This window comes from Tympanuchus pallidicinctus, unplaced genomic scaffold, assembly GCF_026119805.1.
Source record: "Tympanuchus pallidicinctus isolate F22 unplaced genomic scaffold, pur_lepc_1.0 scaffold3, whole genome shotgun sequence".
In the NCBI taxonomy this organism is placed as follows: Eukaryota; Metazoa; Chordata; class Aves; order Galliformes; family Phasianidae; genus Tympanuchus; species Tympanuchus pallidicinctus.
This window is the reverse complement of record NW_026294747.1, coordinates 63,279,639-63,306,534: the sequence shown is the minus strand read 5'-3', so window position 1 is coordinate 63,306,534 and position 26,896 is coordinate 63,279,639. Positions and strand designations below refer to the sequence as shown.

Below are 26,896 nucleotides of genomic sequence, written 5' to 3'. Positions count from 1 at the left end.
TTGTTCCCCACAGCACCACCCAAAATCCAAACCTGAAAGTGTTTTCAAATGCTCCTTGAATGCTTGGTCTCCTTTTCTCTGGGCTGAACAAACCAAGGGATCTCAACCACCCCTCATACGCCTTGCCCTCCAGACCATTCTCCATTTTTTGCAGCTCTCCTTTGGAGCCTCTCTAGTAGTTTTATGTCCTTAATATTATATTGTGGTGCCCCAAACTGCTTGCTGTACTCAAGGTGAGGCCACACCAGCACAGAGTATAGCAGGAATGCAAAGTAAAAAAAACCCTCTGCATGCCGTCTCAGAGGCTCCCATCATGGATCAAGAGGATAATACTGAAACAAGACTCCATAACCCACACCATCTTCTACTTCCACATACACTTCAGTGCAGACCCCTGTCTCCTATTTGGGCCAGCCCAGTATGCCATCTCCTGCTGCTCCTCCGAAATGAAGAAGGACGCTCCCACTGGAGGATGCTTTCAAGCCCAGGGGCACTTTCAGACCCAAGCTTCAAGGCTGGAAACAAGCTGCCTGGCATTGTGCATAGTGGCAGAAGAAAACACAACTATTGAGGCATGAGGTGCTCAACTAAGACACAGCAATCATTGCCTCAGGCTTGTTTGGCTGATGTACATCCATTGGGTTGTAAGGAGGAGGATATAAGAGCATGACCAGTGCTGAAATTCCATCGTTTTCTGAGTGCTACATGGGGGCAAGCTCAAAGAAAAGACTTCCTGGAGGACAGTCTTGAAGAACAGAGGCTCCTCTCTAGATTCCAAAGGCTGCTTTGCAATTTGGAAACCTGGAGATTCAAAAGCTGCAAACAGCTGGAAGGTAACTAACGCAACGAGGGCAAATACGGCATGTGGTCTGTGTGTCTCTTGGCTTCACTTCTCCAGTCCCTATGTTCACTATTGCCCAGGGGCACTGCTCTTGCAGGAACGCACCTGGAAGGACACTTTGTCTTCTTTGGCTGAAGGCATTTGTCTTAACTAAAGTGTTTCAATTAAAAGTCAAGACTGAATCACTGCAAAGTGCTGGAGACAAGAGTCATTAATACTGGAATGCAAGTTTTAAATTATTTTTAATGTGCTCTGCAAGGCATCCATAAAATGTCCTTAATCAATATGCATTTGAATTCCCTGAACCAGAATTGAAATTCACGGCAGCAGAAGGGTTGGGAACCAACCAGCACTGCTGTCTGAGCTCTTGCACAGGCAAACCTGGCAGACCTCGGTGCCAGCTGTCAGGCAGATGTGACCATATGGATGACAGTTTCTTTGGTGGTCCGTGCCAATGAGAACTGCTGGTCTCACCCCCTGGAGAACGGGTACATCATTGACGTGGGGGGTCTCTGATGGAGATGGCAAACAGCTTTTGCTTGAGCACCTCAGCCAGCAGCAAGTATTCAGTGGCACAATTGGTAATTTAAACATAATATGAGCATACCCTAGCAAGGAGAGCCCAGATGATGATGAGGGCTTAAGGTAAGGAGGGATGAAAGCAAAGAGGGGAGTGCAGGGGTCTAAATGGTTTGAAACTAAGCAGTTTAAGCTCTTGGCTGGATCAAGGCCAGTGGTGCATAAATTTCTGGCAAGGATCAACCTCTAGGAAGAACCAAACCCTAGAGGAAGCTCAGGGTGAGGTTTGTGCTTCCTATTTCAGTCTAAAAAAAAAACACACATCCCAGGAGGGGGTGAGTTTCAGCAACACCGGGTGTTGCAGACCCAATCCATTACTTCCAGGATGGGGGTGATGAAAGCAAAGCAGGAGGCTGCCCTACATTGCATCCCTCCCTGCAGGCAGCACATGGGGACCGCAACTGGACAGGCACAGCCCTGGGGCAGAGCAGTATCACCTTCCAACAGTTCAGGAGGGATCATGAAGAGGAGCAGAGCAGCTTTACACTCAGAAATGAAAGCAATGCCTGGGAATGGGCTTACTTATCCCATGATTATTTGCATGCTCTGAACTGTGGGTTTGGACAGAACCAGTTACTTTTCTCCCCAGACTTGGCTTGGAAGGAAGCAGTAGTGGGGGCTGCACCCTAGAAGCAGGCTGGATGCAGACACCTTGCTTTGGAAGCAAAAAAACCAGACTTTAAAAGCCAGGTCAAGCACATGCATGCCTCAGGCCCTGCATAGTTTGCTGGAAGCCTAAAAATCCCCCAGTGCTGGGAAATCATTGTGAATCCTCACATGCATGTTGCTGTGGCTTGGCTTGTGTTTGGAGAGATGTATCTGGATGATTTTGTTGCCTTAAGGACTGAAATGAGCTAAGGGAAAGGCAACCATCCCTGGGACTGAGTGGGAGAAAAAGAGAAAGGAAGGAAAAAAAAAGGAAGAGAAAAAAAGAGGGGGAAGGAGAAAAAAGAAAGGAGAAAAAAGGGGGGTGGAAATTGGAAGGGGGGGGTGGGACAAAAGAATAAAAGGAAAATATGAACGAAGAAAAAAAGGGAAAAAGTATGAAAGAAGAAAAAAGGGGGAAAAAAAGAGAAGAAAAAGGAAAAAGGAAAGAAAAAGGGAAGAAGGAAAATGGAGAAAAAAGAGAAAGGAGAAAAGAAGTGAAAAAATAACACGGGAAAAAAAAAAAAAAGGGCAAAAGGGGGGAAAATGACAAATGTGAAAAGGCAAAAAAGAAAAAAAACAAACAGAAAAAAGAAAACAGAACGCAGGAGCGGGGGCGGGAGGGGAAGGCGGGGATCCGTCCCGGAGCTCAGCGCCGTCCCCGCGCGTTGCGAAACCGCCGAGGCCCCGCTGCCCCCGGCTGCGCCGCACCCCGGCCCCGCAGGAATGCCGGAGAGCGGGGCCCGGGCCGGGGGCGGGCGGGGCGGCGGCAGGCAGCGAGCGGCCGCTGCCATCTAGCGTCAGCCGGCAGCTTGTGCGCCGGGAGTTTGTGCTTGTTTATACGTAGATATGTACGCGTTCCTCCCTAAAAGCAGTCCTCCGAGGTTTTCTCCCTTCCCTTCCGTTTGGTGGTCTCGCACACGGCCGCCGAGCCTCGTGGGGATGGTAAAAGGACGGCGAGGAGGGGACATCACCAGCTTTTGGGTCTGACTTCATCTCCGCGTTATCCCCCAGCCCCTTCTGGGGTGCTGAGAGCACTGTGTTTCTGCAGGCTGGGAGAAGTGAGGGCATAGAAAGCATTTGCCGTCTATTCATCCTCTTTGCCTCTTCCTGCAAATCCCTCATACGATAAATTATAGAATCACACAACAGCTTCGGCTGGAAGAGACCTTAAAGCCCAACTCCATGAGCCTTCCGGCACAGCAGGAGCTCTCCAGCCCTCTGAGCATCCGTCTGCCCTCTGAGCATCCCCATGCCCTCCCCTGGACGCGCTCCCAAAGCTCCAATCCCTCCCCCAGCATCGCTCCACGCGGGGCCCCACGAGGCAGTCACAGAATCACAGAACAGAATATTTATACAGTCCCCTCCCTGTCCCCGCTGCCGCCCCCCTGCTGATGCAGCCCAGGTTGCTGTCGGCCTCCCGGGCTGCAGGCTCAGGCTGCTGGCTCGCGAGCAGCTTTGCATCCATCAGGACCCCAAGTCCTTCTCCACAGGGCTGCTCTCAGGAAGTTCTTCTCCCAGCCTCACTAGGTTCACTTGCCCACATCCCAGGTCCCTGTGGATAACATCCCTTCTTCCTGTTGTGCTTATGATGTTGGCCCACGATGTCAGAGGCGGGTATTGGTGGGATGGCAGTGAAAACTGAACCTTCCCACCAATATCCCATTAGTTCCGTGCGGCAGACGGCAGCGTGACAAAATGCTGACATGGAAGCGTGTATGAAGCAAAGGGGTGGGAATGAATTCCTCTGTGCAGACAAAAAAAAAATGGTACATATGGATGCTCACCAGTGTTTTCCGAGCATTTATGGAGACCCAGCAGTGATGTGAGCACAGCGAGGGCTGGGTGCTGCATTTCAGCAGTGCTGACAGCGATGGTTACACCTTCTGGCACACGTATGCCCTCTTGTTCATCGCTCTCAAAAACACAGAGCGAACTGCGATTGAAAAACAGCGTTTTGCATCGGAGAACTTGCTCTATCGACCAGAGTTACTGCACTCCTCCTCATCTATTGTCACTGCCGTAGAAATAAATAGGAGGCATTACTTCCGGAGCGACTTATGCGCTTTATACTCAACCCGAGATCAATCCCCCTTCCCTCAGTGTTGCCCAGGGCAGCCGTTATGCTGAGCCCCGCGCAACGGCCGACCTCCACACCTTCCTCCCCCCGCTGCCATTCCGCGCTTCCCCGCGCTCCCTAGAGCGCAATCGCAACAACCCCCTACTATGGCCCCTTCTCTGCTGCGTGCGCGCATGCGCGCTTTGCGAGCGTCCATACACCTTACCTGTGTGTTAAGGCGCCCCCTGGCGGCTGGCGCGGCGCCGTGCCGAATCTGCCGCCGCGTTGGTGGTGGTGGCGGCGGCGACGGCCGCCGCCCGTGCGGAAAGTGCGTCGTCGAGGCGGGGGCCGGCTTTACGCAGCGCGGGGATTTCATCATGCGGGGGGGGGCAGGGCGGCTCGCCGCGCCTCTCCATGCCGCTGCTGCCGCCCCGTAGCGCTCTGCCCGCCCTGCTGCGCCTCCTCAGCCGCCTCGCCGGCCCGCTCTGCCGCCAGTCCGCTCCGCCTTCCGCTCCTCTCCCGGCCGCGACCCTCATGGATGGCCCTCAAGCCGAGGCGCTGCTCGCGCCGCTGCGGCAGGCGGTGCGGCATCAGGTAACAGAACGTGAGCGGCGATCCGCTGCGAGGGACGGGCGGAGGGCAGAGCTGGGCGCGGAGCCTCCGTCTGGGAGCGGCACCGTGCGGTCCCGTTGTGTCTCTGGGCCTCCGAGCAGGGTTTGCCGGGCTGCGTGCCGTGCCCCAGCACTGCGGAGCTTTGCCTCTCCGTTAAGGGTCGCGGGATGACTTCCCGTTCGAGCTGAGGTTGTGTTGGAGGTCAGTCGTGTCCTTTATCACTGCGTGCTCGCCCGATAAGAAGTCACTCGTTTGAGCATTCTGGTATCTGTTTCGTATGGGTGTTACTAGCAGGCGTCTTTATTAACGAGGAGGTTGTGGATGCCCCATCTCTGCAGGCATCCACGGCCGGGCTGGATGTGGCTCTGGGCAGCCTGGTCTGCTGGTTGGCGATCCTGCATACAGCCCAAGTTGAGCACTGTGGTCCTTTTCAACCCAGGCCATTCCATGATTCTGTGTTGATTCTATGATCTTTGTTACCTTTAGCTCCATCATCACCCGAGAAGGATTTGCTTTTCATTTCATAGCTGAACCTTGGTGCCCTTGCAGTGTGAGTGGCTGTACAGCTTGCATGCAAGGAATTTCCCCTTCCTCCCTGCTCTAGCAATACTACATGTGGGTTCTCCATCAGCATCTGAATCCACTGTCTTTATGCTTAGCTGCTCACGTATCTACGTGTGTGTCCCATATGCTGGGAGATTTCTGCACGTGTTTCCCCATTAAATGGATTTACGGCCTTCTAATTATACCAGCGCTTCAGTGAGTTCTTGTTATGAATCACTGTGCGGCATAATGCCTTGGTAGGGAACTCCTTGTCAATAAAACAGTGACCCCTGGAGCCCTCCAATGTGTGGATGCTGCCATCGGGGCTGTTTAGCATCGGTGTCCCCTCATTGTCTGCCTGTGGGAGTGGAGCAGAGCGCCTTGCGGTGCCAGGGAGAGATGTGGGGGTAAACATGCCTGGCTTGGACCAGGACTATTGTCGCTAATGGCTTACAGCAGTGATTCACTGAGATGTTTGTGCATAGGGAAAGAAGGATTGGGGTAGCTGGAACATGATGGTGCAGCAGACCCTGTCTGCCAGCCCTCAGAGGAGTGGAGGAGCGGCTTAATTAAGCCTCAGGGACTCACAGCCTATGGAGAGGGAAGTGAGCAGCGTATCTTCCTGCAGCAGCGCCTGATGCAATAAGCTGCCGTGATCCAGGGGTGGATCCCTCTCTGCTCTATTGGTCCATGGGACAAAGCTGTAGAAAAATTTGCCACATCGAGTGCTGCTGTGCACTCCTCCTCTGGGCTGGGCTCGGGCTCGTAGCTTTAATTAGATCGAGTTCTGTCAGCAAATATAATTGCTTGCTTCAGTGGTGCTGGGTTTTTTTTTTTTCTTTCCCCTTGCATATGTCTGAATACTCTCTTACTCAGACATCAGGACAAAGAGTTGCTCTCTGCTGCTTCTAGATGCTCTGCATTGAACGGAGTGATAGCTCTGTTGAGTCAGCAGTAGCTGCCTTGCTGCTGCCTTGATGTTTTTACCACTGCCGACCCCTCAGCTCGACAAAGGCAGGTTGAACTTATTACTTCAAAGGGGGAAAAAAAAAAAATTCAGATCCCTCCCTCTGCCACGTTACCCAAGAATGGCAGTGAGTGAAACTTTCACATTTTGATAGAAGTAGTTAACAGGAAAGAAACTGCAGCTTTCTCATGTTCTTTTAGCTGACAGGGCTAAAGGAGCCCAGCAGCTTTCTTATTTATCTGTCATATGTTTGTTAATTTTAATGCGTTCTTTAGAGTCTTCCTGCTTCTGTGCTCCTTCTATGCTCAGGGGCATGATTTAGCAGAGGGTTCTTAGGGTAACATGGTTAGCTTGTGGTTGTGGACTTGATAATCTTTAAGGACTTTCCCAACCCCAGCGATTTTATGGTTCTATTAATAACATCAGTCTTTAATCTTCCTGGTCTTTGAAGCACTTGAACTTTCTTAGATCTGATTTCTGAATGATAGTTGCGCATTCTCTTCTCTTTGGGTGATCAGTGCCTGTGGCATTAACTAATGAAAAAAGCTGGTATTGTGGAAGTGTGATTTTTTTTACTCTTTGTAATGGAGATGTGCAAGGCATGAGGAAAGTGCTCAACTTGGAGCATCTCAGAAGATGCTCCTTCAGATACTGATACTTCAGGTACTGATGTCTCTGTGCTTTTTCCTCCTGCTGCTTTTTGTCCTCAGTAATTCAGCATAGACTTTGGTTTTGACTGAAGAAGAGTGGCTGGAAAGGAAGACTGTTAATTAATTCTGTGTTCTGTGAGATGTTATTCTAAAAAGCTGTGTGCTTATTGGCCAGTTTTGACCAGGTTTGGCAGAGAAAAAGTCTGAAGTGCTCATAAACTTAGAAGAAAAACAAAAGGGGTAGAAAGTAGGGAAGCCTTATTAGTAAGAGAGAGCCCATAGCCTATACTGAGCACCTGAGGATCAAGTTTGTGCATCCTCCAAGACAGAAATTAGGATTTGTGGATGTATTTGTACAGTGGTGCATGGAGAAGTGTATTTGCATGCTAAGATTTAACGATGGGTCTGGGATTTAACAGGGTTGTGGGGAGGCAGTGTTAATTTGGCTAAGGATGCCCAGTTCTGTGAGCTCTCCAGTATGTTTGAAACAGTTGAAGCAAACCTTTTGAGACTGAAGTGGGGAGTGAGGAGGCAGCACAAACCTTCCCTTTGGGTTGCCAGGAGAGCTGAAATACCTGGAGTTCTTGTCAGTGGTGTTTGAAGAAAGGATCACAATCTTCTCTTTTGTCACCTTCTAGGGAGAACTGGTAAGGAAGCTGAAGGAAGAGAAAGCTCCCCAGGTGGATATAGACAGAGCTGTAGCAGAGCTCAAAGCTCGGAAGAGGGTCCTAGAAGCAAAGGTGAGTCTGGAAGTTAAATGTGAGTTCTGCATTTTTGTCAGAAAAGCCCTGGAATCTCTGCTTAATACATTTTTACAGCACTGATTCTGACAGAACAATCATAGCCTGCTGGAGCATTCACTTCTGAAATAGCTGACATAGGTGGATCTTTCTGACCAGTGACAGTTTCATTCGTTGCCTGTGAGCATCAAACCTCAATGTGTGAGTGAATAAGTATGAGTTTGTTGTTAATGGTCGAAGTTGAAGTTAGGTGTGTGTGTCACCAGCCCTCCTTGACTATTTAGATCTTTTCTGTGCACAGTGGGAGGAAACACTGTTCATTGAGTTTCCTTTTCACGTTCCTTGTGTGGCATTTGAATTCCCAAACTGATGTTCAACATGCTTGCTTAGAAATCATATCCTTTGCTACAGTTTAAACAAAGTTTTTTGGTGATGTCACATAACTTAGGGCTTTCTTCATCCTTTGAGAGCAGGATGCCATGAAATTGTGCCCCCTTCTTAAATATGCTTATGCCCTGAAAACTCTTTCTGCAAACAAAACAATAGAACTTCAAGTTCATTTTGTCTCTAGATCAGCAAACATATAAAAGCACAACTCTGTTCCTCAGCCATGAGGAACCTGACACAGAGAATGGTGAGTTAGGATAGGAAACTCAGTGGCCCTTTGAGCCCCACCTTTTGGTGGAGGACAACCTGTAGGATGCAGTGTAGAGGTGTGTTTGGCAGTTACACAATTTGTGTGGGCTGTATCCCTGTCAGTGCAAGAGTGGCCTTGTAAACACTCCTTGGGAGTGCAGCACTTACATATAGGTGTTTTCTCTTGACAGTGTTTTCAGCAATGCACCTCAATTGCTTACAACTTCTGCAGAAGGCAGTAGTGTGAATGCTTGATTGCTTTAGCAGCTGCTGCTGCAGCTTACAAGCTCTGTAGTTCCTCTGTAGTTCTGCTGTCTTTAAACAGCAGAAACTGAATGTGAAGGATTAAAAAGAGCTGAGTAGTCGAATGTTACAGATTGTTTGGCTTTATGCCCCCAGACCATATCTTTTCTAAAGTCTGTAGATGATTCTGCTCCTTTATGAGGTCTTTCACCCCCTTTCACCCAGATCAGGTGAACAGTTGCTGAGCTGTTGATTCAGGATCATAACAGTTGTTTCTTCATTGGTTGTACAGAAAGGTGCAGGCTTAGCTGCCTGAAAGTTAGACTGGATGAGTCCACCTCAGGTATCTAAAATGCTGTTTTCAGACAGTGACAATGTTTGTCATTGAGTGCTTGAATCTCAGCATGGCCATCCTGCTCTGGAAAATGAGCAGATGCCTTTGCTTCAAAATGTTCCTTACAGACTTTTGATTCATAATGGTAAATGGAGAGGGTTTTTCCTTCTGTCAGTAATGGGAAATGTTAACTGTTTTCAGTTTGTTTGAATTACAGGAGTTGGCCTTACAGCCCAAAGATGACATCGTGGACAGAGTTAAAATGGAAGACACTCTGAAAAGGAGGTTTTTCTATGATCAAGCCTTTTCTATTTATGGAGGTACAGATTTAAAGACGTTTAAGCTGTAGTTCCTTCAGGCTGATGTTCTGGTCTCTGTAGCTGTGTGAAATGCTGGACTCTTGGGGTGTTCTCTTAATGCAACCTTAGGTTTCTTTCTTTTCCAAGTAGGTTGTAAACTTTCTCCTCCTCGAGTCTGTTAGCTTTTCCAGAAGTCTCCCTCTCCCTAAATGCAGATGAGTGGAAGTTTTAAGCATTACAGAGTAGAAGGCAGTTGCCTCGCAGAGGGGGAGGGTGTTTAAGATTTAAGGGAAGTGATCAGCTTGTTCCCTCATAACCATTTATCTGATTTTTATTTTTATTTTTGCAAGATAATGCCCAAAACTAACTTGAACTTTAGAACATGTTACTATAATGAACTTTATTAGGCAGGTGAAGTAATGTGGCTGTCAAACCTCTTCATGTAGCTGATTTGAGGCAGCTCAGTGTCAGCACAGTGTCTGTATGGTTAATCCTCTTCAACCTAAGAAAGTAAAATAAATATTTTTCTCTAGTTGGTTTTATTTTTGTGCTTAAGCTGGTGATGAACAGGGACATGTCTTACTACTAAAGTAGTTTATTGCCTTGAAATGTGCTTGATTCCTCTCTTTTGTATTCAGATACCTTCTGCAGTTGGATAATATTTTGTGGGACCAATCTATTGATGAGGGAAGTGAAGCTCTTAGAGTTGTTGATTGCACATACCAACAACTGTTTCATCTTCTGTCATTATCTGATGCCCTGGTGCAATCTGCAGCTGAACTGTGCTGAATAGTGTAGAGTATTCCCTCCGAGTGCTTGGCAGTTCACTTCCCTCATGGTTCTTCATGTAAAAGTGCTCTGCAATGAGCCATATTTCTTATTCTGCTAGCACAGAACAGTTCATGCTCAGCAAATTACCTCAGGATTAAACTTGCTGGTGGGAATGCTGAGAATGGAAGAGTTTTCCTCCAGATATTGTAAGTTTGTACCATCTTGCACCTAACACACTTGTCCCCTTTTCTTCTTTGCAGGTGTCAGTGGCCTGTATGACTTCGGGCCTGTCGGATGTGCTTTGAAGAACAACATCATCCAGGCATGGAGACAGCACTTTATACAGGAGGAGCAAATCCTGGAGATAGACTGTACCATGCTCACACCAGAGCCAGTTTTGAAGTAAATATGAATCTTTCTTTCTACAGCATGTCATTTCTGGTCATGGTTGCTTTTTACAGTCTGCTGTAAAATTACCCATAGGGATCTTTGGCTGGGTCACCCAATTCCACATCCTTTTGTAATGCCAAATAATTACAGACTAGTGCACAGATCGGGGTGAGAAGCTGTTGTTGCATAAATGTGGGAGAGCAGTGTGACTGAACTATGTAAGAATCATGTCTTAATGTCTCCTGGCTGTCCCATTAGGTATGAAATTGTCATTATCCCTTCTTCTAACAGGTCAAGAAGACAAGAAAAAGGATTTAAATGGCCTGCCAAAAACTGGGATGCTGAAGTCATGGTTTAGAGCAGTGGCCCAATTGTTTTGCCATCCTTCCCTTGGTGGAGGGGTGGCAGCATGCAGTGTGTTAACTGAGCTCTGAATGCAGATAACTTTTCTGTAGCCCAGGAGTTGGAAGCCCTCTTTTTATCCGTGCCTGGGTGTAGAGACAATCCTGAAGAGTAAGAATCTGGACCATTTCACCTCCATGTCTTTCTGCTAAGATTGCCAGCAGGTTGCTAAATATGTCAGGTGCTTTTGGAATGATTCTGAGCTGAGTCAAGAGCATTGCTTTCTGTGGGTCACACACAAATGTCACACCGTACCCAGGGCTGTCCACTAACAGCTTACATGTTCCTTTTCATCTATTCTAGGACTTCTGGCCATGTAGACAAGTTTGCTGACTTTATGGTGAAAGATATGAAAAATGGGGAATGTTTTCGTGCTGATCATCTCTTAAAAGGTTTGTTTTTCTTACAAGGCCAGTGGGTTTGGGCATTTCTTGTAGTGGTACAGGCGTAGGAAAGGAATATCTTTCTAAAGGAAAGTCAGTTGGTGTATCTGGTCTAACACAGTTGTGATCATAGATCATTAATCATTACTTGCTTATCCTTATCAGAGTTCTCTGTCTAAATGTTGTGTCTGTGTTTTAAAGGAAATGCAGGATCTCCAGCAAACACAGCCAAAATACTTTTCTCAAATAAGATTGGGAATTCTTGACTTCGTTGTCTGCTTTTGTGTTTCAGGAAGAATGTTCTGCTTATAAAGAGGAACACAGTTTAACCCTGCTGTACCAAGTCAGCATGTGCATCTTAGTGCATTGGATAAAATTAGCTTTGCTGCTTTGGCATCAGGCATTAGTTTCAGTTTCAGATCTTCATAGAATGAGAATAAGGAGGAAGGGGCTTGGGTTCATAGAAATGAGTGTCAGAAAGAAATAAGAGAAGGCCCTGTTTTCTCTAGTGTAGATCCTCAGTTGTATATCATCATTGCCCTGACAGGAGTGGAATTAACCTGATAGACACCAGCAAGTCAACTGGTGGTGGATGTGTACTTATGCTGGAGGATCCTCCTGATTTGTCTGCCTTTAGCTTGGGGTCTGTTGTAGGGTTGCAATATAAACTCAATGTGGTTTCTTGCTCACAGCTCACCTGCAAAAGCTTATGTCTGACAAGAAGTGCACAGCAGAGAAAAAGGCAGAAATGGAAAATGTTCTGACACAGGTAGGTGCCTGCATGAGGAGGAGGTGAATGCTTCAGGGATGTGTGTGCCTAAGGGAACTGCAGTGCACAGTAGTAATCTGTTGTGTTTCCCTAAGGATGCATAAAACTCTGCACCTCAGAGATGCATGTAGGTCTGTCTGTGTTCCGAAATACTGGAAACTTCCTGGCTAATTCCATCTCCTTTTTTTGTTTGGATAGTTACTGCTGTTGTGGCTGTCTTGTGAATGCTATATTGGTAGGGCTGAAGCTCTGTCCTTGGAGATTGTCTGCTTTGCTGCATTCCACGTGCTGTAAAAAGCCTGTTTCTTCTGAGTCCCCCTTTGCCTTTGTCAAAACCTCACTGAGGGATTGTGATGCAAAAGAGCAGTCAGATGAGTTTTGGCAGGGTGCCGAACCACTTAGCACTGAATTGGGATGTTTTAAAGTTGCTTTGACTTTGAAGCACTTCAGATTTGTTTCTCTTCTGCCACTACCCTGCAAAGATTTTCCTATCTTTTTTTTTTGTCTGGTGAGAAGAGTTGTTGCTCCAGTCTGACATTCCTGAGCAGCTGTGCAGGCATTTGCCTTTAGTTTTTGCTTCTTTGGGTTTTTTTTTTTTGGATGTTTGTTCTGATGACTTCTAGGGTAAATGCTTTGAGAGCAGATGTTTCCTTCCAGAAGGAGCAACTCTTTCTTGTGCGCTGCATCACTGAACAGCAGCCCTTAGCTCTTTCACACTGCAGCTTTGAACCTTTGCAGTCCGTTGGAGGAATCCCTCTATTAATAAACTCTTTCTCCTATTTTGAGGCTTCTCTAGTACATGAAGTAAGAGAAGTAAGGAAATGAATGCAGGGAGAGCACTGCAGAAGTTTCAGCTTTCTTCTCCCTCGCTGCTGTATTTTTTTTCCTTCCCAACATGCTGTTCCCAATGTTCCAGCTTCATCTGAATAGTTTCAGCTACTGGTGGGTGGTGATGCAGTCCCAGTGACTTTTCTTCTGATTTACACCCACTCACATGCATAATACCTCCACTTCTATGTATCTGAGTTGTGGACTGACATTGCTAAAATGGGTTTGCAGATGTCCAGGGTATACTTCTTTCATTGGTTCAGACTTCAGCTTGCGTGACTATTCTAGGCATGTGTTTCAGAGCTGTGGATCATGCTCAGTAGCAGGTAAAGGGGATATAATTATCTATTATATGTATCATTATCTATTATCTTATTTACTAATTAAAATAATTCTCTTATGTTTTGATATTAGTTGGACAACTATGGCCAGCAAGAGCTTGCAGATCTCTTTGTAAACTACAATGTGAAGTCACCCATCACTGGGAATGACCTTTCCCCTCCTGTTTCTTTCAATCTGATGTTCAAGACCTCCATTGGACCTGGAGGAAACATGCCTGGGTTGGTACTAATCTCATGCTGCTCATTCTTCTTCATAGATGATCTGGAATTAATATTGAGGTCACAGCAGGACTGAAGTATGCAGTTTTCTCTTGAGTAACCTTCCCCTGTCTTTGAGTCCCAGCTTTCTATGGCAGTTTATCATTCCTCTTGGCAAAAAGAAGAAGGAGCTGTTGCAAAGTCACAAAAGTACTTGAAGCAGCCAGGCTGTATGGATCACAGCTGTGCCCTTGCTGGTTGGCATTGTCATTTCCAAGAAGTCAGTTAATGTTGGGTCCCCATTTGTCAGTGATCTCTTGGCTGAAGAGAAGCTGTTGCAGTGTGTACTTTCGACAGGATAAATTTACTTAATTGAGTGATTCATTGGTAACAGCATTTACTAGGTATCTGTACTCAGTGTGGTAATGCAGAGGCTTTTGTCTTCAGTTGGGAACCAACTGCAAAACTGAAATTCCTGTTGAAAAGTGGAGAATGCTGTAGTTAGGGATGCCCTGAGATAAGTTTCGTGATAGATGTCACGCTTTCCATGACTACCTGAAGTAGTCTATGTATGAGATATTCTCTGTGGGAATGTCTCACATTACTGTTGGGATTCAAAGGGCCTTACCCTAAAACCTCTTCAGTTTGGGAAATAGCAGAGGTGCATTCATGGTTTGCCTGCCAAATCCACATTTGTAAGCAGTCTGGCACAGCCTAGGCTCACGTAGGGCTGGCAGGGAGGGTACAGTCCGTCTGACCTCTATGGTTGTGCTGGCCAATTGGTTTCCTCACAGCCTATTGCTTCAATGTGTTGTGTCAAGGTTTCTATTAACTGTTGTTATTTTTCTAACTACTTTCCCCACACATTTGTCTCCCTGATTTTCTCCTTTCAGCTATCTGAGGCCAGAAACAGCACAAGGAATATTCCTCAACTTCAAACGTCTTCTCGAGTTCAACCAAGGCAAGCTCCCTTTTGCTGCTGCTCAGATTGGAAACTCCTTCAGAAATGAGATCTCGCCCCGATCCGGCCTTATCAGAGTGAGGTACTGCAGATTTCCTCTTTCAGCAGCAGGGTGCCTTGGAGTGGGTGGCACCTCCCTTTTGTTTCATTGTTTGTACTGTGGCTTTCACTTCAGAAGGTTCCTGATAATGTGCCTAGTGGGTCTTAGGGTTCCTGGGCAAAGAACCCGTTTACCTGAGGTTTTAACAATAGAGTTCTGTCTAGAATCTGTGAAATAGCTGTTCATTAGGAACACCTCAATTAAACTCAGTTTTATCACGAAAAAACTTAGTGGTCACCGTAAAGAAATCATATTAAAAGTAGTTGTGTTCTTTACAGGATGTACAGTTTAGTTTAATCATATCACACTGTTTATTTTCAGACTGAAATCTGGAATCAAAATGTGATTGACCTTGCAGCAGCATTTGCTTGTCTCAATTCTGCAGATTCTGCAATTCTGAAGCTTATTACAGAGAGGAAGTGAGGAGATTACCTGACTCAAGACCTGTCTTTGTGTCCCAGCCTCAGTCCAGCAGGGAGAGCTCAGGATTATTCCTGAGAATTATTTTTGAAGCTTTCTATCTCAGGGTGAAAGTGATTACTGCACTTCTTTAAGGGTAATCACTGCATCTTAACTGAATTATTCTGAGCAGATGTCTCTTCTATCTAATTGGGAATGAGAACTTTGATGTACTGTTAGTGTGATTCTGCTGTACACACAGGCAGCGTGTGTTGTAAACTCGGTAACTGATTAATATGGTCTCTGAATGTCACTGACAGGCAGTGGCATCATTAGCACTAGGGAATGCTTTAGAATTTTCTCAGACCTCCTGTTCTCTCCTGCACATCTGGGAATGAGCAACTTCTGTCATGGAAATACTTTTTCAGTCAAATATAAATCACATGCTTGTGGCACATTTATAGGAGCCACGTTTATAGGAGGTTATTATGCTATCCTAGGGTGTTGCACTCTGATGCTTGTGATTTAAAGTTAATGATTACACAGAGGTTGTTGTTTGTTTTGTTTTTTTTTTAAGGTTTTTGCTAACAAGCTAATTCAGTGTGATTTCAGTCAAGAAGGCTAAGAATCAGTGTGTGAGCATAGGTGTATTAAAGGCAAGTTCCTCAAACAGAATTGCTGCATTGTGGCAGTACAATTATTTTCAAGACATCATCACCTAACCTGGCTCTTATAGGCACCTCTCACATGAGTTAAGGTTGCTGAATTAGACAGTGGATTACTTTTCATTGACCCTATGCAATAGTCTGAAAGAACTGCAGACCGTTTTGGGAAGGATTTCCAAAGGTGGTGTTCTTTGGTTTGAATCACAGTGGTGATAAACGTGAACTAGATATTTCTAAATGACATTGTGGGATGTTTTATTGGGAATTTGGGGATTAAAGGAAAGCCAATGTCAAGGCTGGTTCCAGTCTTTCAATTGCCTTGGCTATGAATTTATTTTTATTTTTAAACGCCTGGCTTCCTTGTGAGAGGCAAAAACAGTCATTTATTAGGAGGGTTGTGGCAGATGTACCAAACACTTAATGTAAATGGTTGATGTCTCCATTAGGGAATTCACCATGGCAGAAATTGAGCACTTTGTGGATCCCAGTGAGAAAAATCATCCCAAGTTTCAGAGTGTGGCAGATCTCAACATCCTCCTGTATTCTTCCAAGGCCCAGCTCAGCGGGCAGTCTGCCCATTTAATGCGGCTGGGAGATGCTGTTCAACAGGTAACGTTCCTTCTGTGAGCATGTAGAGCCTGCTCTTAAGACTAGTGCTCTGGAGGCTGAATTGCAAACTGTGTGTTGATGCCAGTTGGGGTTTGCTCCCAGATTTAAGGCAGGTGCATCAGTGTGACTGAGATCTGATCACGGACTCACGTAGAGTCATTGAACAGCTTGGGTTGCAAGGGACCTTAAAGACCATCCAGTTGCAACCCCTTGCAGTGGGCATGGATACCTTCCACCTGTATCACGTTGCTCAAAGCCTCCATCCAAGGGGCTAGAACATCTCCAGGGATGGGCTAACGGTGATAAAAGGCTGCAGGTAGTGCTAGGATGGTGGGATCTATCCCTTAGCTATTTGGAGTGGAACAGTAAGGAGTGCTAATATTTGCCAAAAGATCAACAGTGACTGGGAATCTAATACTCAGTTGCTGACCCCCAGCAGAATTTGGCTTGCATGTTGGGGCTTCACTGCATTGTTCTCCACACATGCAAACAATCAATGAATGGGCTTATAAAACAAAAGCCCTAAACCACAAAAAAGCCTTTTGTATCGAGACTGTAAACTGTAGAGAAGAGCTGTTGTGGAGCCCTGAGCCCTAACTGGAATTCACGTGCAGTGTTGTAATACCAGTGAGTACAGTGAGGTCTCTTCAAGTAGGTGATTGTCATGGAGAATTAATAATGAGTCCTAGAGTGATAACAAATCAATGTTTTCCATCAGATGGAGCTCCTGGCAGTATTATTAGTTGAATTTGAAGAGATGTAAGAGTGAGTTTCAGAGAGTTTGTAGTACTTTGTGCCAGGCAGCTACAAGAACTTCGGTCTGTAACATTCTTACCATGTTGTGGTAAATCCTGGCTTTACTTCCCTGGGAGTTAACATCTGTGTGTGTTGTTTTTGTTTTTTTTCTTCCTGCTTTGGATTCTTTCAGGGCGTGATCAATAACTCCGTTCTTGGTTACTTCATTGGTAGAATCTACCTCTTCCTTACAAAGGTTGGTGTATCCCCTGACAAGCTGCGCTTCCGACAGCACATGGAGAATGAGATGGCTCACTATGCCTGTGACTGCTGGGATGCAGAGTCCAAAACATCGTATGTAAGTGAAAGATTGAAACAGCAAATTCTGCCTGTTAGTTCTGTTGTTGCTGTAGGAAGGTGGAGAGTCTGTTTCTGTCCAGCCCCATGTTATTCACACAGTTAGCACAGTATAATCTGAATCACGAAGGACTTCAGGGGATAAGCCAGCTCCTTTCATGCCTCTGAGCTGTTTGTGCTCATTTGTAGGTCCATTCTTCAGACTCCTTTGCTAGAGACTGAAGTCACCTGTGGATTTTGTACCGATTGAATTTCATTCTGCAATGAGGTGAAACCAAGTCCTGGTGCTTTCCAAAAAAATGTAACCCCTTGTAAGAGTGGTGGCCAAGGATTTGTTTCCATGGAGGCGTTACTCCAGGATTGATTCCTTCCTGCTAGAAATGTTCCTTCCTTTCCCACTCGCAAGGCATGAGAAATCAGTTTATTCCTGCCAGCTCAGCCAGCTGGGGCTGAGTGAAAGATTTCCAAAGAGCACTTACCTTCCAGTTGAGTCACCAAGAGCTCTTCAGTTCAGGCCTCTTTGAGTGCTTTGTTTTTCTTTTATCTTGTCGACTGGATTTGGAAGAATGGCATATTTTTGTTGTTGTAGGTGAACCAGCAGTGAGCAGTTAGGGAGCAGGCTTAAATTCACTTCAAATTCTTTGGATCTTTCAGTAAGTGTAAGCCAAAGTGTATCACTTGAATAGTAATTAAACAGTATCTATAATGAGCAGTGAAATAATTCATCTCTTCAAAAGTACATCACCTATGTTTCTGACTTTGGAAGAGTTTATCTCAATATTTGCTTCTTCATATCTGGTGAAGTGTATGTTTTTCAGTTAGCCTTTCCAAAGAGTTTAGAATATGTGCAGATTTTTGGAAGGTACCTAGAAAACTCCAAGTGCTTTAATTCTAATAAAGAGCTGAAAGATGGAAAGGATTCTGCTGAGGTCTGTGGGGTTTGTCTGTGACACTGCAGTGACCATTATGTGAGTGGACCCCATGCACAGCCTCTGTCAGAATAGCCAAACTGGGGGTCATGTCTTCGTGTGCCTGTAGTATCTGAGTGAAAGGACTGTATATTCTGGCCCCAGCCCCGAGCTGTTAGCACAGCACTGTGCTCTGCCAAGTCATGTGGAAAACCTGGCCTTGAACACAGACACTGGTTAGATAACTGATCATTTCCTCTGGAAACAAACGGAACCATTCTAATGAAGGAGCAACTAGTGAGCGATGGCTGCTTGTTGTAATAGAGCTAACTATGTAGAAAAAAGCAGTCATGGGAGAAAGGAGGGCTTAAGGAAAAACAAACATAGATTTGACAGTTAAGTGGACAGAGAAGTGTGTTAGTGAAAGCTTTCACTTCTGTTTTTTCAGGGTTGGATTGAGATTGTAGGCTGCGCTGATCGTTCCTGCTATGACCTCTCCTGCCATGCTCGTGCCACCAAAGTTCCTCTTATAGCTGAGAAGCCTCTCAAAGAACCTATATCCTTTCAGAATAAACCAGATTCTCTTGTAAAATTTGACAGTGGGGCATCCTAGAGAACATGCAACTCTTCTTAAAGCTAAATCTGTTAATTTATCAGGGAGCAGATTTAACAGTTAGGGATCAGCAGAGCTCTGGGAAATAACCTGCAAAGAATTGAGCGTGTGGGTGATGTCACTTGTGGGCAGAAGGGGATTTACTGTCCTGCTTGGCTTTTTTCCTTAACTACATCATACAAAACAGTCAACATTGTTCAGTTTGAGGCAAACAAGGGAGCCATTGGCAAAGCTTACAAGAAGGACGCGAAGGTGGTGATGGAATACCTTTCCATGTGTGATGAGTGCTACGTCACTGAGATGGAGCAGCTGCTGAACGACAAAGGGTGAGCTGTGTGTGTGTGTGTGTGTCCTACCCTTCTCTGACACTTCTGATGGGGGTTCCCAAATTGCTGTTTGATGAATTGGAGCCTCCTGAAGCCAGCTTTCTCTTGACAATAGGCTAGCTAGGTCACTTGAAATGTTTTAGTGCTGTTCCTTCCACCACGTCACTGCGGGTCATCCATCAGTGTATATCTGATGTATGCACACAGTTTTGTATTCCTGGTATTCAAATATCTGTTTATTTGTATGGGAATGAGCTTCTGATTGCAATGGAGTTAACCCATGAAGAGGCACAGCTCAGTGAAATGGGTGTTCACCATCTTCCCTACTCTGATTTCAGAACTGAGCAGGGCTGGCAGATAGTTTTAAAATCAAACAGTTCTGAGAGAAATGGGACTAAAGATTTAGTTAAAGGAAGAACAGAGCTGGTGTTCCCCAGCATTTAGTGATACACTAGCACTTGCTATGGTCTTCTATGCATTGAGGCACCAATTTGTGTATCTTTCCTCAACCTGTCTGCCTGCATTCCTCATGCATACAAGGAATTTAAAATATAAGAGATCTCAACAGTTGTCAAATGGACTGAAGCAGGCCAGCAGCTGTGTATGTCAAGGGTAAAATAAGAAAAAAGGCAGAACTGGCATAACTTTTTATAAGTATGCATTCAACAGGATGAAGTGCCTGTTTTTTTTTTGTGCCTTTGTTTTTTTTCCTTTGGTGTTTATTCTTCATTCTGAGATTCTTCCATTTCCTAATTGAGTTTGCCTCAGGCTCTTAACCACAACTAAGTTCACTGTGATTATAGAAATGGTTGCTTTTAATTTCTATGTTGTAATTTTTGTTACTAACTTGAATTTATTTGAATGGTGATGCCACACGTTTCTTCAATCTCTGGGGTTTGCTCTGGCTTCTATGGTCTTCCTCTCAAAGTAAAGTGATGCAATTATGGAAATATAACCTCTTTAGTTCTTGTTGTAGCTCTTGAATGACTTTTTTTTTTTCCCTTTGCAGGGAATTCACTGTTGAAACCGAAGGGAAAACTTTTACATTAACAAAGGACATGGTTACTGTGAAGAGATTTCAGAAAACGTTACATGGTAAATGTTTTGTAGTTTGATCAACAGATGTAAGAGGCAGATCAGGGTATGCTTTGAATGTGGAGCTGATCAGTTGCAGGGTCCTGGTGGTGTTTGTTCCATGGCACAGGAAAAACCTCAAATGTTATTCCCTTGAAATTTGTTTAAAGCAGCTGGAAGAGCTTCACTCAGCAGTGGGATTTCACCCACAGGCCTGTTGTCTGGTCCTGTTCATTAACTTGTTTCATAGACTTCATGCTGTATATTATATTCCTGCTGCTTTATTTGCATATTTAGGGGCTTGTAAGGGGGTGTTGGAACCAGCTGCTGTAGTGATGGAGGAGCTGGGGAGGGTGCACCAACTCTGGGAGCCTCAATCTCCAAGTCCATTTCAAGTGTAACAGATGGGTTGTGGCAGTCAGGTGTTGGGGCTGTGGGCACAGTTCTCTGCTTACAGCTCCAGTTTTCACTCTATTGCCGGCAGCCAGAAGTCTTCTGGCACCTGCCAGCTCACCAAGCTGACCAGGCTCACTGGGCTCTGTTAGTTGATGAGGCCAGTCATATCCTTTGACAGCTGAAAATCATACCTGTTTTGATCAGGCTGCATCTCCACAGAGCTTTGATATGGGAAATGGGGTTAGAAGGTGAATTAACAAAATATATGTGGATTTATTTCCCCAAACAAGTCTTGTCTTTCTAGCCAGCTCTGTAAGCACCTCACCTGAGGGCATTTGGGACGTCTTTGGCATAGCTGGGGGCTGAGGGAGATGTTTCCCCAGTTTGTATTGTAACTAATGGCTTATCTTGCCTTTGGTTGGGAGCGTGATGTGTGCTCCTAGGAAAGAGCAGAGCAACTTGTAGCACCTACAAGCTGTGTTTGTTCTTGCAACTGGGCCACTGAGATGTTTAGGTGCCTTTCAGTCTGCAAGTGCTGATGCTCTGCCAAATCTTACCTCATTGTAACTTCAGAGAAGTTGCCTGCTGAGCTCCCTCCTTACTTGGGAGAGAAGGGGGAAGAAGCCTCTCTAAGTGATGTGTGGCAAAGGCTGGAGAGAATGACAGATGTATCATGAAGTAGTACATCATGTCTTCTGAGAATTTTTGCAAGCATTAAATAGTTGATCTTCATCCTTTCTCCTCTGTTGTCCCCTGGACACATTGGAGAACAGGGAGTAGAACAGCAATGCAGCAGGCAGCTGAAAAACTCAGGAATGCAGAGGAAGTCTTTATTGGAATTTGAGCTGGATCTGAAACTCCATGCTTCTCTGCTCAGCCTGCTGGATACTGAAGTGGTGTTGGTAGGTGAAGCTGAAGTGGACCAGGGCTGGAGTACTACCCTGCCATCACTCAGGCTGTTTAATTGTCAGCATGTTCCCTGGCACTGTGTGAGGACAGCTCCCAGTAAACAGTTTGGAGAAGACTTTGCCCCTCGGAGTGCGAAAGTTTTCATCCGCATGGATGTGCGTTGTGCTGTGCTTTTCATTCTTAGGCCCAGGGAAGGGAAGCAGACTTGTTATTTACAGCCTAAATGCATTCTATATGTGAATCAAGTCCACATTTTTTCTCCAGCTGTGTGTATTTAGAGCGGGAATGTTTAACCTTTCTTTTTTCCATGTGCTCCACTACGTGTAATCAGAACTTCAGAGCAGAAAGGCAGCTTCAGTGAACACTTTTTTTGGGGGGGAATAAATTCTTTAATGATGATGTCCATTTTATTTTTGTGTTCCAGTGGAAGAAATCGTCCCAAATGTAATTGAACCCTCATTTGGTATTGGGAGAATCATGTACACAGTATTTGAGCACACATTCCGCATTCGGGAAGGAGACGAGCAGAGAACGGTGAGCTTTCCTGTGTTTGGGCCTCAGCCTAAAAACACCTGCAGGCATTCACCTCTCCCTACCATCCAGGGGAAGGGCTAAAATAAAGCTGCATTAATACACAGTGGAGATGAGGAAAACCCAAGCAGGCTGTTGAATTCTTGGTTTTGCCAGTGTTGGCGTCATTTATACACGTGCACTGGGAGCACTTGGAGTGTGTGTATGAGGCTCTTAGCATATTGCTGGCAAGAGGGAAGGAAATTCTTTCTTGCTTCAAACTTGGCTGGCAGGGTCCCATCACTTAGAGAAAACACCTCTTCAGTATTTTATTTCCTCTTTTTTGCTGCTTTTCCTTGAATCACACTTCTGTGCAGCAACATAGACAATAGACTGGCCATTTCCTCACTCCTCCCTGAGATGCAACCTGTAATTTTGGGCACCCCAGAATAACTGCATTCCTTTGTGTCTCTGATGTGCTCTGATGTGTGTGTGGAAACAAGATTCAGGAGTTCAGAATTGGGACACAGCTGACTTTCAGTCAGAAACTGCTCATGACATCTAGGATATTGGACTGTGACTTCTCTCCCTTTTAAGTTGCAACTTGCTTTCTGAAGAGCCTGGGCTGCTCTCTGTAATTATGTTGTGTCTGCGTTCCTCCCTTTAAGGTCCTATTGACTGTAAGAGCCAGGAAGGGACTTTTTGGTTCTTTTGGCTCTTTCTTGTTTCTGAGGGTGTCTAAAGAGGATTATGAAAACCTTTGAGCTGCATATATTCCCTGTGCATGCTAAGTTTCTGTGGGAATTAAACAGAATGAGATGGATGTTGTGAGAACTCTTTCCATTAGACTGTACAGAACATTAAATCTCCTGGAGAGAATCCTCTTACCCTTCATTTTCCTATAATTCAGATGAGAATCGCTTCCTCCAGAGAGGATTCTGGTAGATTTCTCTTTGGATGAGAGGTAACATTAGCTGTTAGGAGGGAAGGGGGGAGTGGAGGACAGCTGGAGGAAATCAGTCTTTCTCTAGCAGTGTGAGGTGTTAGTGCTGAAACCCTGAATGCTAATGGCTTACAAAAAGACAGCTACTCAGAATCCCCCTGCCCCTAAGCTCACTCAGAGCTTATTCTCTCCTCTTAAGAACCTACTCTGTTAAACTTGTATTTATTTGTGCTTTTTCTTTTTTTTCCCTTAGTTCTTCAGCTTCCCAGCTGTTGTAGCACCATTCAAGTGCTCCGTTCTTCCTCTCAGCCAGAATCAGGAATTCATGCCTTTTGTCAAGGAATTATGTAAGTGAAAAACAGCACTGTGGGCCCAGTGGTGATGTGCACTGGGGAGAGAGTTTTATTCCTCAGTGCTGGAGAGGATAAAGTAGCATTGGGTTCACGTAGCTCTCACACGTGCAAAGGGAAAGCCATGAAACTAAAGCTTTTTATTAGCTTTGAACATCTATGAGTCTTTTCAGACTAGCCTCAAAAATAATTGGCTCTTTGGCTTTCCCTGTGTTGGTTTACAGTGCGTAAGCCCAATTACTTTGTTTTCTGTCAAAATTTCCATTTGTACTGTCTAAAAGTAAATACATGAAGGATAGAAACACAGGCTACCTATCAGGCAGTGTGATTTCTGCTGTCTGCATCAGACTTTGCTCTGGACCTTGCCTCCCCATGCCAAGCCTGCCCCTGCACACACGTTTGGCTGGCTCATTCTTGTGTTAAAGCAAAGCTTTATGGCACTGCAATGACAGCTTGGAGTCAGTGACCTTCCTGTTGGTATTGCACTTTGGGTGAGGGCTGAGTGGTGCAGCGTGAGTAGCAGTGTACTTGTGGAGTGGGTTTGAACTTGGAGTCTTGGCAGGGACTGGAACATTGATTCTCCTATCCAAATCAAAATGAGGACCTGTGGTATTGCTTGAGACCGGGGACACACAGTGCCTCATTTCAGGTAGTGCCATGAGGGTGTAGGAGGCCTCTGCTACAGACATGTTGCTTGCTGAGTATGCAACGAGTCCTGGTGATTGATTTCCACCTTCTCTGCTTATTGCAGCTGAAGCACTCACCAGGAATGGCATTTCTCACAAGGTGGATGATTCCTCCGGCTCCATCGGCCGACGCTACGCCAGGACTGATGAGGTTGGCGTGGCCTTTGGGATCACAATTGACTTCGACACCGTAAACCGAACGCCTCACACCGCCACGCTGAGAGACCGCGACTCGATGCGCCAGATCCGAGCTGAGGTAAAGGGCAGGCAGATGGGTTTTGCTGCAGCCAAATAGGTTTCTTACAGGGTAAGGGAGATGTTTCTGATCCACCAGTATCTCTGGTCTGCAAGGGAGTTGTCGCCAATTCCCACAAGGAAGAGATTCAAACAGAAAATGCTGGCCTTGCTTCTGAAGTCAGGAGAGGCTTTCATTTTCCTAGGATGCAGCGTTGGTGTTCTTAGAAAGCTGTGCTTCAGCCTGATTACACTGCTCTTTAGCTTGCTTTTCTTCTGAAAACCCTGGCTTGGTTTTCAGGGCACTTCTGAATCCAAAAGCACCAAAGGCAAAAGAATTGTGCCTGCTGCATCCTGGCTGACAGAGCCCAGTTCAAGCACAGTTCTTCAAAGCTTGCTTCCCGCTGGTCTTTTCAGCAGCAGTCAAGCTGGTGAAATATTGCCCTAAAGGCATGCCTGCCTTAAGCACACTCTGCTAAGATGGTTGAAATGCAGAGACTGCAATGGCAAATCTCCTTACAGCAGTCTCATTGCCTGTGAGCAAAACGTCTTCTGTGCCCCTTCTGCGTTCTTGGTAGGAGCCAGGCAGAGTTTGGCTCCTATAGCAGCAGGAGGCAGTGCTGAGCTCCCAGGCTGAGCTCTTCCAGCTCAGATCAGTAACAGGCCTAGTGAGCTCCTCAGAGCACCCCTCTGCCTCTGTATCCCCTGCATAACCCTTGCTGTCACATAGCACTGTCATCACCAATTTTCTGCCAATTTTCTGGTTTCTGTAGCTGACTCTTCCCAATATTGCCAGTGCACAGTGAGGAGCAATGACAAGGCAACCAGCAACTCCTTTCGTTCTGGTCGTAGAGCAAATTGTGGCCTGGCAAACCCTTGGCTTACAGCATCTTCTGGATATGTGTATTGTTTTCTTTCCCTTACAAAGCTGTAACATAGTGTTAGGAGGGATTAATCCTGCTGTGGCCCACAACAGTGACAATTTCTTTCTCCTTATGTGTTACCCTGAGAAACTGAGCAGTCTGCTGAGATGACACAGTCTGTGATTTAAGTCGTCCTATTAGCTAATGCAGCTGGTGTGTTTTTTTCTTTTTGAATTACCCACATTCCCCAAATATCCAGCAGAACAAATAGATTCTGATAGGTTCATGTTCCATTTGTGTTTGTGATTTGTCTACAGGTCTCTGAACTTCCTGCCATAATTCGTGACCTGGCGAACGGTTATCTAACTTGGGCCGACGTGGAAGCCAAGTATCCACAGTTTGAGGGACAAGAGACTGGCAAAAAGGACACAATAGAGGAATAAAGAAAAGGAACTGAAATAATACCCCGTCACATGTCCACTTTTTACTGTTCATGTTAATATGAAATAAACTTATCGTGTATTATTCAAAGCTGCATTGTTTGTGCACACAGGGACTATTTGTTTTATTTTTTTCCCCTCAATCGCTGCCTGAATTGAACTTTAAAGGTAACTGCAGTTGGAATAAAAGGTGTTATGAATAAAAAGGCCATTATATATGCCTGCTTCTCTGTGTTTGTGCAGCCTTGTGCTTTCTTCAGGAATGACTTGTGGTTGGTTTATTTGCTCCTCATGCTGATTGTGGATGTCAGAGGATTATTACAGTCCCTCAAGACCGTACCCCCCTGTCATCAGCTCACATCACTTTGGATGCCCAAGCAAGATGCTGCATGCTGTCTGGCCTCGTTCATGAAGGGATGTTGAAGGTATCAGTCCTCATCACTTTTTGGTGCTTCTTACAGCTACCATAAGAGATGGGGTGTGTGCTTTTTTTTCTGTTGCAGGTGTTTTGTGATATTCTGCAGAATTAGGAGCATTTGCCTGCAGGTGAGCAAAAGGAGTGGGAAATCCAATTCTTGTTCTTGCTTGGCACAGGTTTGCTTGATTGAGGGAATGAGCTGTAGGCTGAGATGGCTGGGGCTGTTCAGCCTGGAGAAGAGAAGGCTCTGAGGTGACCTGATAATAGCCTTTCAGTATGTAAAGGGGGGAAACGAGAAAGAAGGGGACAGACTTTAGCATGGTTTGTGGTGATAGGACACGGGGAAATGGTTTCAGATTAAAAGAAGGGAGATGTAGGATGTAAGAAAAGAAGTCTTGTACAGGTAGGGTGGTGAGGCATTGGAACAGGTTGATGTGGTGGAAGCCCTGTCCCTGCAGACATTCAAGACCAGGCTGGACCAGGCTATGAGCAACCTGATGGAGCTGTGTGAGTCTGTTCAATGCAGAGGAGATAGATCAGATGACCTTGAAAGATGCCCTTCCATCTCTTAAGGATTCTGTAGTTCTGTGAATGTGGAGAGCTAGCAGGATCACTTCTTTCCATTCAGTGCCTTCTGGCAATAAAAGGGTGAAACCAAGGATTGCTCCAAGCAGCTGAGATGAGAGACCTGTACCCCACTTCCCATGGGCAGTAGAGGACTTGCAACCCATATGCCTCCCTATAGATGGAGATGGCACTTCTGTGGATAGCACTAATCCGTCTGTGACCCACACCGTTTAAGAGATACCAACACCTACTTGTGTTTTGGTCTCTGATCATTTGTTTGTATCATTTGTAAGCCTACTTTATGTATGCTCCAGCCCATGGAGAGGGCTCTCATATTGCTGTAGCACGGATTTCTGTCCTTGGGCTGAAAACCTCTTCAGACAGTAGGGAAGGTTCCAAAACTCCTAAAAGAATACGCTGGCACAAAGCAAATTTGGTGTTTCAATGGGAAGCATAACTGCAGGTTGCAGTTCACCCACCTGCCCTTGCTCCTAGCAGCTGAACATGAGAACTGATCCAAGTCTTGATGTAAAAAAAGGCATCTGCTGCTGAAGCAGCAGGACCAGGGCACTGCAGAGGGAGCGCTGCTTCCCAGCTGCTGGC

The 26,896-nt window shown here is 45.7% G+C and overlaps 1 protein-coding gene across 1 annotated transcript; it reads left to right on the top strand.

Moving 5' to 3' along the window:
* The first annotated feature begins 4,481 nt into the window (after nt 1-4,481).
* GARS1 (glycyl-tRNA synthetase 1) lies at nt 4,482-25,542 on the top strand. The gene is made up of 17 exons (XM_052694721.1): nt 4,482-4,718; nt 7,535-7,636; nt 9,067-9,169; nt 10,180-10,321; nt 11,015-11,103; nt 11,787-11,863; nt 13,106-13,251; nt 14,124-14,273; nt 15,802-15,964; nt 16,893-17,057; nt 18,413-18,525; nt 18,763-18,903; nt 19,913-19,998; nt 21,707-21,816; nt 22,989-23,082; nt 23,837-24,027; nt 25,186-25,542. Exons 1-17 carry the CDS (start codon nt 4,539-4,541, stop codon nt 25,309-25,311), a joined length of 2,178 nt encoding a protein of 725 aa, XP_052550681.1. The 5' UTR covers nt 4,482-4,538; the 3' UTR covers nt 25,312-25,542.
* Nucleotides 25,543-26,896: the final 1,354 nt, after the last annotated feature.

What these genes read in the sequence shown, in the direction of transcription:
- GARS1 (XM_052694721.1), top strand. Translation starts at nt 4,539, where the DNA reads ATGCCGCTGCTGCCGCCCCGTAGCGCTCTGCCCGCCCTGCTGCGCCTC. An exon ending in ACACCAGAGCCAGTTTTGAA is followed by an intron (nt 10,322 to 11,014) that starts GTAAATATGAAT and finishes CATCTATTCTAG; the next exon opens with GACTTCTGGCCATGTAGACA. An exon ending in CCTCTCAAAGAACCTATATC is followed by an intron (nt 18,526 to 18,762) that starts CTTTCAGAATAA and finishes ATCATACAAAAC; the next exon opens with AGTCAACATTGTTCAGTTTG.